Source organism: Pterocles gutturalis, unplaced genomic scaffold, assembly GCF_000699245.1.
Source record: "Pterocles gutturalis isolate BGI_N339 unplaced genomic scaffold, ASM69924v1 scaffold1592, whole genome shotgun sequence".
Classification (NCBI taxonomy): domain Eukaryota; kingdom Metazoa; phylum Chordata; class Aves; order Pterocliformes; family Pteroclidae; genus Pterocles; species Pterocles gutturalis.
The window spans coordinates 46,475-56,836 of record NW_010112363.1 but is presented as its reverse complement, the minus strand read 5'-3'; the positions used below and the strand labels follow the sequence as shown (position 1 = coordinate 56,836).

Below are 10,362 nucleotides of genomic sequence, written 5' to 3'. Positions count from 1 at the left end.
TTCCCTCCTTGGAGGTTTTCAAGACCAGATAAATCCCTGAGCATCCTCCTATGCTGACCTCCTTGCTGACCCGGCTCTGGGTGGGGAGTGGGACTAGAAACCTCTTGAAGTCCCTTCAAACTTCCATTATTCTATGAGTCTCTGATTCCCAGTTTCCATGAAGTTTCCTAGGATGTGTTAAGGAAGGAAGTGAACTGGGGATCTAAAAATAAAAAAAAAAAACCCAGCACTGTATTATGCAGTTAATCCTATGCATATTTACAGGATTTAATGCATATGGTGCCTCTTGTCCGCTCCCCTCCAGTATCTCATCAGATGGAAACAACACTGAACTGGCTGTGTGGGTGCACCAGCCCCATCAGGGTGCTGGACATAGGGCTGTGCCCGTGTGTCTTCTGCAGCATGTGAGCCGGACTCTCCTTACTGAGGCATCATTAGATATTGCAGGGTTAGGGTCTCTGTAAATAATTCAGATTAAATATATTTGTATTTTATTATTGCATGCTGGCTTTCTGGATTAGATTTTTCTCACATATTCCCCAAACAGTCTCACACATTTGATATTTAAAAAGGAGAAATGTTAAGAATTCAGGAATGCAGACACTGAGATGAAACTACAATTTCTTTTGGAATGCCAGCAAAAATGCTGGGAGACTAATGAGATTTCCTGTCATGTTGGTCTGTAAAGACCTGTCCACTGTTTTCTTGTTTTCCTTGGAAAGGCTCAGTATTTTAACTAATTAATTTTCTAATTCCTCACATGCCATTCTTTAGGCATTGCAGGGCAGGTGTCCATTGATGCCAATGGAGACAGATATGGGGATTTCTCTGTGATTGGAATGACAGACCCAGAGGCAGGCACACAGGAGGTAAGGAAAGAAAGACCTTTGCAGTTGGCCACTGATGAGTTACCCAGTGTAATTAACGTCATATAATCTGTTTACTTGGTGGGCATCTGTTTATTTAATATAGACATTAAAAGGGTATTGCTTAATCCTGTGAATCTGAGACCCAGATCCTTTCTGTAGAAAAAGTATCTTGAAGTACTTATTCTAAATCTTTTCTACACTTTCTGAACTTCTTTTGTTTAACAGTGTGTGTCTTTCTTCATATGATGCTAGAGTCTTTAAAATCTGAATTATGAAATCTCACATCCTGGCTAAGCACTGATAAATTTTGAATATGAGGAATTATTGTTTAAAATTAATAAGGCCTTTTATTGACTGCTAAGAAGAAAGGTTAATCTTATAGTAACAAGGATGCATGAGTTACCCTGATGCATAGAAATAGTGAGTACATGTATTTTAATCTTACCCCATGGTCTGCCACAAGCAGGAGTGTAGACATTGCCTCACCTTTTTATCAGGCAGTAAGACCTGAGCACCTTGTTTTCAAGGATTAACAGAAGTTTTAATCAGAGGGATCCATAATACACCACGTGTTTTTTTTGGGAAGCAGCCAGACTCTGAAAACCAGTCTGTGAGAAATAGCACCAGCTGCACATAGTGAATAGCATGACTGGGTTGAGTTTATTAATATTGACATTGCTCAAAGTCCCGCTGCAGCATCTAGCTGCTGTTAGTTACAAAGTCAGGCTAAGCTTTGCTGGCCTCCCCTATTTCATCAAGCTCAAATGTAAAGCAGCAGTAAGAGAGCAGTACATCTCTATGTGTGAATTTGAATCTGGTGGTGTTACTGTTCTTGTCAGTGGTGGAGCAGAGACAGACTCAAGAAGCCTTTTTAAAAGCATGAGGATGTCTAGTGTGTTTTGATGTGTAAAAGTGACTGAAAGACTCCAGCAGTAAACTGCAGATACTTCCAGGGGTAGGAGTAATCATCATTAATTGAAGCTAGTACAGATTGGTTGGGATAACTTTGAACAACTTGAGTCTCTTCTGTTTGTTCAGTCCATTAGATTTATATCTTTTTATTAATTTAATCACCCTCTCCTAGCCTTCCTTCCGTTGCTCATTCACTCTCAATTAAAACTATATTTTATTTCTTTGACGTTACATTTCTCCTTTTAACATAGTGTTCATCTTGATTTCCCTCTACTTTGTTTATGATACATATAAATATATGTGCAACTAACATATTTCATAGAATCACAAAATAGTTTGTGTTGGAAGGGAGCTTTAAAGATCATCTAGTCCAACCCCACCCCTGCAACGAGCAGGGACGTCTTCCACTATATCAGGTTGCTCAGAGCCCTGTCCAGCCTGACCTTGAATGTTTCCAGGGATGGGGCATCTACCTCTTCTCTGGGCAACCTGCTTCTGTGTTTCACCACGCTCATAATAAAAAATTTCTTCCTTATGTCTAGTCTAAATCTATCCTCTTCTAGTGTAAAATTATTGCCCCTTGTCCTATCACCACAGGTCCTGCTAAAAAGTTTGTCCCCATCTTTCTTATAGACCCCCTTTAAGTACTGAAAGGCCACAATAAAGTCTCCGCGGAGCCTTCTCTTCTCTAGGCTGAACAACCCCAACTCCCTCAGCCTGTCCTCTTATGGGAGGTGCTCCAGTCCTCTGACCATCTTCGTGGCTCTCATCTGGACTCAATCCAACAGGTTCATGTCTTTTTTATGTTGGGGGCCCCAGAGCTGGATGCAGTACTCCAGGCAGGGTCTCACGAGAGCAGAGTAGAGGGGGAGAATCACCTCCTTCGACCTGCTGGTGCACGCTTCTCTTGATGCAGCCCAGGACACGGTTGGCTTTCTGGGCTGCAAGCACACATTGGCGGGTCATGTTGAGCTTCTCATCAACCAACACCCCCAAGTCCTTTTCCTGAGGGCTGCTCACAAGCCATTCTCCTCCCAGAGCCGCTCTCAATGCATTCTCCACCCAGCCTGTATTTGTGCTTAGGATTGTCTCTACCCACGTCCAGGAGCTTGCACTTGGCCTTGTTGAACTTCATGAGGTTGGCCTGGGTCCACCTCTCAACCCTATCAAGGTCCCTCTGGATGGCATCTCTTCCGTCCAATGTGTCCACCACACTGCACTGCTTGGTGTCGTTGGCAAACTTGCTGAGGGTGCACTGAGTCCCATTGTCCATGGTGCCAACAAAGATGTTAAACAACACTGGTGCCAGTACCGACACCTGCAGAACACCAATTGTCACAGGTCTCCACTTGGACATTGAGCCTTTGACCACAACTAGCCAATTCCTTATCCAGCGGGTGCTCCTTCCGTCCAATCCATGTCTCTCCAAGTTAGAGACAAGGATGTTATGTGCGACAGTGTCAAAGGCTTTGCACAAGTCCAGGTAGATATGTCTGTTGCCCTTCCCTTATCCACCAGCACTCTGACCCCATCATAGAAGGCCACCAAATTCACCAGGCACAATTTGCCCCTGATAAAGCCATGTTGGTTGTCACCAGTCATCTCCTTGTTTTCCATGTGCCTTGTCGTAGTTTGCAGGAGGATTTGCTCCATGATCTTGCCAGGCACAGCTGGCACATCCGTTGAACAGTCCACCCATTGAATGCATATCCCTCCAATTTAAAGAGGATGTTGTGAGGGACTGTGTAAGGGGCCTTACAGAAGTCTAGATAGATGACAGCCATAGAAATGACATCCATAGCTCTTCCCTTATCCACTGATATAATCACTCGATGCTGGCTGTCTCAAATCACTTCCCTGTCCTCCATGTGCCTTAGCATAGCTTCTAGGAGCATCTGTTGGTAATTACCATCTTCCCAGGCACAGAGTGGAGTCTGATGGGTCGGTAGTTCCCAGGGTCCTCCTTTCTACCCTTTGTAAAAATGGGTGCAATGTTTCCCTTTTTCCAGTCACCATGAACTTCATCTGACTGCCATGACTTTTCAAATAACATGGAGAGTGGCTTGGCAACTACATCAGCCAATTCCCTCTGGACTCTGGCTTGCGTCTCATCAGGTCCCATTGACTTATGTATGTTCAGGTATCTCAGGGGGTCTAAAACCTGATCTTCTCTTACAGTGGGAGGGACTTTGCTCCTCTAGTCACTGTCTTGCAGTCCATCCACTTGAGACATGTGGGAAGAGAGGTTGCTGGTAAAGATTGAGGCAAAGACATTGTTTAGTACTTTGGCCTTCTCGTCGTCCATTGTTACCAGTTTGCCGGTCTTGCTCATTGCAGGGGTATGCTTTCTTTGACCTTCCTTTTCTGGTTGATACACCTATAGAAGCCCTTCTTATTATTCTTTTTGTTCACCTTCAGCCACACGTTGGCCTTCCTGACCCCATCCCTATACAATTGGGCAGCATGCCTATACTCTTTCCAGGATACCTGTCCCTGCTTCCCCTGTCTGTACATTTCCTTCTTGCTCTTTAGTTTGACCATGAGGTCTTGCCTCAATCATGCTAACCTCTTTGTCTTCCTTTCCTGATTTCTTACACCTGGGGGTCGAGAGCTCTTACGCTCTGTGGAAAGCGTCCTTAAAGATCTGTGAGCTCTGTTCAGCCTACTTGTCCCTGAGGGCAGTTTCCCAGGAAGTCCTGTTGACTAACTTCTTGAACAGCTGGAATTTTGCTTTCCTAAAATTCATGGTCCTGACTTCAGTCTTCGCCTGACCCATATCCCTCAGGACTGTGAACTCCACCAGTGCATGATCACTGCAGCCCAGGCTGCCTCCAATCTTGACGTCACCAATTAGCCCACTTGCATTGGTGACCATCAGGTCCAGTATCACATCCCCTCTGGTAGGGCTGTCTATTACCTGGCTTAAGAAGTTATCCTCAATGCATTCCAGGAGTCTCCTGGATTGCCTGCAGCTTGTGCTACTTTTCCAGCAGATGTTGGGGTGGTTGAAGGCCACCAGCAGTATAAGAACCCGCAAGCGCAATACCTCCTGTAGCTGGAGTAAGAAGGGTTTGTCAATAAGCTCCCCTTGATCAGGTGGCTTGTAGTAGATACCGACTGCAAGGTTCTCCATTTGTTGCCTCAGTCTCTAATTCTTATCCATAAGCTTTCAAGCTGCTCGTGGCTATTCTTCAGAGACAGCTCTTCACACTCTATACATTTCTTAATGTAGAGGGAAACCCCTCCACCCCTCCTTCCTCGCCTGTCCCTTTGGAACAGCCTGTAGCCATCAATAGTAGCATTCCACTCATGGGATTTCATCCCACCAAGTTTCAGTATCACATATTTTACATGTGATAACTTATTACTTGTGTCTGCTACATTCATTTCTGCCCTCATACCTCACTCTAAAAACATTGTTTCTTTGATACCTTGTTTTATTCATTTTGCCATTTTTTTCTGTGTCTGTATGAGAGTGTTTCTCAGCTGAACTGAGCCAGATGAATGCGTGTTTGAGCAGAGCTGTTTCCTCAGGTCCATTCACAGAGTTTAAAGCTAGAAGAAAACATCCAATGACGTAGTTTGACCTCTGCTGTATTACAGGCAGGCAGGTTTCTTGCCCTTTTATGGAGCCCTGTAGTTTACATATGACTAAAGCTTATGCTGTAACAGGCATTCGTTTTTCCTTTGGAGACACTGAAGAACAGGGACTGCCTTGCTTGCTCCCTTGATGTTTGTTCCACTGTTTAACCACTCTTGCTCTTTAAAAATCTGTATCCTACTTCTTCCTGCTTCTCATCTGAATCTGTTTGGTTGCTGTGGATAGCTCTGTTCTTCTTAAGCCTTTCTGCATGCTTTCATATTCCTGCTGGCAGAGGACTCTCCCACTCCTGCTTGATAAATTAAACAATCTCTTAGTGAATAATCTGCTGCCTGCAAATAATCTCTGAGGTTTTTTTCCCCTCTGCTTTTTCCAGTTTACTGAATTTGCTTTTATTTTTGAACAAATATTAAAGGAAGTCTTTCTTCTAAGGATTTCTCTCCCAGTAGCAAAACTAGAAGGGAATTAACTCCTTTATTTAGTGTGAAATCTACCTTTGTGTATCTAACTAGGGCAGATGCTATCTTTTAACTCTTCCCCTTCAAAATGAAATTTAGGTGAAAGACTTGAAGAGTTTGTCAGTGGCTTGAATTCTAAACCCCGTGTATTAATATATGGTTTTTATCCATGGTAGGACAATTATGTCTTCTGATGTGCTTCTGACATCACTTCTGACTATTTCAGTGTCACAATATTTGGCCTTTATTACTATACATTGATTTTTTTGAACTGTTTTCAGATGAGTGACCTACTACTATTAGCACAATTTAGCCCTGCAGCTTTGCAGTAGATCCAGCATGTTATCTTGAACAAAGCATAGATTCACTGTTAAGAACAGGACTGAAAAGTATCTGTCTAAAGTATCTTAATGAATTGGTCTGAAATAATAATCCATGCTGCCAGAATAATAAGCATGGAAGGTGCTTTCTGTGTAAATATCAACAACTGCAGAAGTACAAGTGGAGAAGCAGGTTCTATCGTAGTTCTTCAGAAGATATGAAGATTCCAGCTGAACATGATCAAGTACCTCGAGACCATCGCTAAATAGGAAAATCCAGCCTGGATCGTGCAGTTGGGAGCCTCATCACACAAGGCACTTGAAATGATACTTTCACGTAGCTGGGTGATAGTCCTGAGCACTCAACCCACTATGGAGCAATAGAAGAAAGTCTAGGGAGAGCAGGAGGAATATTTGAAGGGTTTAAAATGTTGTGTGAACTGGGTTTATATAGAACAGAAACCTGAAGGCAGACCAGATGAGAGCCTGCAAACGTGTAAAGTGGTATTTCAGAAAAGAAGAGACTTTGTGCCCATTGGCAGTTGGATAAGTAGTGGTGGATAACTGCAACAAGGAGAAATAGGTTACGTGTTAGAGAATACCACTGACAGTAACGATAGCTAAATTCCAGAATAATTGCCTACAGGATTGTCAAATCTCCATCTTTGGCAGCTTTTAAGAACAGGTTAGATAAACATCTTTCAGGAATGCTTTTGTTCAGCTGATCCTGCCCTGGGGCAGGGCATGCACTACATAACCTCCCACAGACCCCTTCAGCCTGTTCTCTGTGATTCAACATCCTGCCACGGGAGTCCAAATGAGGGATGCCGCTCTCCTGTTTGTTTTACTTCCCTAAGTTGATAGGAAAATCTTTTCATTCCTTTCTTTTTTGCCTAGGTGATTGGGGACTACTACGGAAAGCAGGGGCGTTTTGAAATTCGATCAAATGTGAAATATCCTTGGAATCACGGCAGGCTGCGACTAGATGAAAGCCGAGTTTCAGAGCACACAAACAATACACCATGTAAATCATGTAAGTTTAGTGACTTAATGCTTCTGCCCAGCCTGTCAGAGAGAGAGAGTTCCATGTGGTGATGCAACATAACAGGCCATATTAAATTTCTTAGCACAGTTGTCCAGCTGAGGCACTGTGACTATGTCTCCCTGCTGACTGTTTGGGAAGTTAAGGTATGGCAGCCCTGGGTAGTATGTTGTCTATGTGAATCACTTTCCTTTAGTTAAACATGACAGTAACCAAGCCCAGGGACCTGGAGGCTTTAGGGCTTTCCAGGGGCTAAAAGGTAAAATCTCTTTTGGCCAGAAATAAAAATATATCTGAAACCCCAAACAGAGGATAATCATATGGATAATTAGCAGCTGGGGAGGCCAGTGCTGATGGGAACAGTGTTTGCCCAGTGCAGAATGATTTTCAATTATATGAGAAGACACTCTTCTCTATGAGAGGGTCCCAAATGTCAAGTCAGTTGAATCGGGCAACACCTGTGAATCCAGAAGGCTGAGACTACCCTCCACAGAGAAGGTGTCCTTGTTTTCCAGCACACTGACTTTGCAGACCATTTTGCAGTGAGCAGGGTGTTGCAGGGAGATAAGGGTAGGAACATATAGGTGCCTCAGTGGCAAAAGGAGGTCTTAGCTTTTCACAGGAAACTGCTAGTCCTGCAGTGAGAAGGTCTCTGCAGCCTGGTAATTCTTCAATCCCTGAGAAACCTGTGTACATATATCCTGTAGAGGCAGTTCTCAAGCCATACCCTCTGTGCTCAGCATGATGCAACTGTACACCTTCTTCCTTCCACACATCCTGATGTACAGAGAAAATCCCTTCAAAGGGTCAAAGATAAATGAGGAGGGAGCAGTTTAGTTTCCTTAATATTTCTCCCTTGAATTCCACAAATCCAGGTGGGCATGGAAAAGGGAGCAGACTGCACCCACACGAAAATGCCATTGTTCATCAGCTGCCCTGCGCTTTGCAGAGTGACAGTCCCTACTTGGGCTTCACTTCAAGCATCCCTGTCCACCTCTGTTGAGATTTGGAGCAAGGCAAAGCTCATATGGCTTTAACTTGAAACAGCATGGATTCAGGAAAAAAAAAAATAATTAGGTACTCCTGGATAATCATACAGTCATTTTGATAAACCTGGCTGATAGAAGGTTACGATGCTAAACCAGGTGGAATGAGTTTGTTTCTGTTACAGTGGCTCAGGGTGTATTCGGTGGTGATTCCTGTTATGTGCATCATTGTGGTCCCAGTCTGTGTTCTGATTCAGACCAAGCTGTCCGGCCCAGTTTCTTAACAACATTCCTGTGTATCACATCTCTAGAATTGTGTCTTCATCTGGTGCTGATTTTGAGCTTGTTTAACCCCGAGGAAAGCAGGGACAAAAAATAAGCATGTAGAAGCTGGAACTAAGGAAGAGGTTCCCATGGAGTCCTGAGCTCTGAAAGGCTTTAGTTATTATCTGATGTTAGTAACCCATTTCCTAGTTGTGTGTATTTTCCGATATGTGAATGCAAATATTTTTCAATATGAACCCTGATTGTTTATTTTTCCCCTTTTCAAGCAGGTGGTCTAGGAGAATCAGCAGTTACAGGAATAGTTGTGGGTGCCTTGCTTGGAGCAGGATTGCTAATGGCTTTTTACTTCTTCAGGTCAGTCCAATTCGTTGAAAGTTCGGTAAACTCTTTTTACTCAAAGCTCTCAGCTCCTGGCAGCACATCCTTGACAGGAGAGAGTGAGGCATCATAATCATCTGTGGTAACATTCCCACCAAAGGCAGCAAACACACTTAGATTGTCCTTTTGTGTATATACAAATCATTTTATTGACTCAGGGCCTCATCATGTAACCACTTACATCTCTGAGTAACTTTACTCTTGTAAGTAATTCCAGTTACTTTGGAGCCTACTGATACACACACAAATGTCTAGGGAATCTTCTCGGATTCCCTTTCTCATACTTTCTCTTGAGCCATATTACCCAAATTACAACCTTCGTGTTTCGAAAATCGTTCTTCCACTGCTGCTTATCTAGCTCTGACTCCTGCTACACATGCAAGTGAAGCAGGGCTTTCCTTGGCCTGCAAGCTTTTTGTCATGCATCTGCGCAAGCAGTACTGTATGCACATGGGGCTGGACTAATACCCTTCTGAAAAACTGGTCCTGAAGCTGAGTAGAAGCATAAATGTATAAAAAGTGAATCTTATGATTTTGGGGGATGATTTGGGTACTAACGGGGAAACTGAAAGGCAGTTAGAGGACTGGTTTGATGTATAAAGCTATTAACTGTCTGATGCATGAGCAATTGTATTTACTTCTTATCTGTGCTCTACATCCCTCTTAATTCATCATACAACCTCCTCTGACATTACAAACATAATAGCTTTCTCAGAGGGAGATGGGAGGATTAGTTCGTTAGTGTATAGTTTCAGTGAGAAACACAACTGAATAGTAAGATCTGTTTGAACTCTGCAGAAAGTGCCTCCCTCCCCCTGTATACTGGAAAGAAATGTGGCTTTGATCGATATAAAGCAGTGATGTGACACAGTTCACATGACACTTCACAAAAACTTCCTTATCACTTAGATCAGAAATTTTCAAAGACACGAATGTCTGTGTCTTTGTGCTTTGAGTCTATCATGTAGAAATTAACAGGCGTTCCTGAACCTGGGTAAACTGTTTCAAGGCAAACTGCTTTAATCTTTGACCAGGGTTTCCCCTTCTGCCAGATTTCATTTTTCAGCTGGCACTCAGCTGTCCCCTACAGGCATTCTTTATAAGGGAAGTCCTGTTATCCTGTAGCTGGAGGATTTCTCACTCTGTTCCTCTCCTTTCATGCAGAAAGAAATACAGAATAACTATTGAGAGACGAACTCGACAGGAGGACTGTAACATGGGGAAGCATCGGCAATTACGTGAAGACTCCATTAGATCTCATTTTTCTGCTGCATAAAGAAGAATCTCATTCTTCCTGGGGGAAAAAAAAGAATTAGGGAAAAGGACACAACCAAAGACATCAGTGTAAAAATAAGAGGCTCTTGAAGAACTCACTCTTTAGGAAGTAATTTTGTCTTAATTTCTTTCAGAAGCTCAGGAATTATTTACTAACCACATTATGCCACATGGCCTTTCATCTCATGAAAAAAAGAAAATGATGCAGTTTGATGTTATAGGATGTACTTAATATG

The 10,362-nt window shown here is 43.1% G+C and overlaps 1 protein-coding gene across 1 annotated transcript in view; it reads left to right on the top strand.

The window, feature by feature from the left end:
• NPR3 (natriuretic peptide receptor 3) overlaps positions 1-10,127 on the top strand; it is a 35,705-nt gene extending 25,578 nt beyond the window's left edge. The window contains exons 4-7 of the mRNA XM_010073989.1: positions 775-869; positions 7,058-7,193; positions 8,743-8,827; positions 10,016-10,127. Coding sequence (XP_010072291.1) covers positions 775-869; positions 7,058-7,193; positions 8,743-8,827; positions 10,016-10,127 — 428 coding nt within the window. The remainder of the gene's footprint in view (positions 1-774; positions 870-7,057; positions 7,194-8,742; positions 8,828-10,015) is intronic.
• The last annotated feature ends 235 nt before the right edge of the window (positions 10,128-10,362 follow it).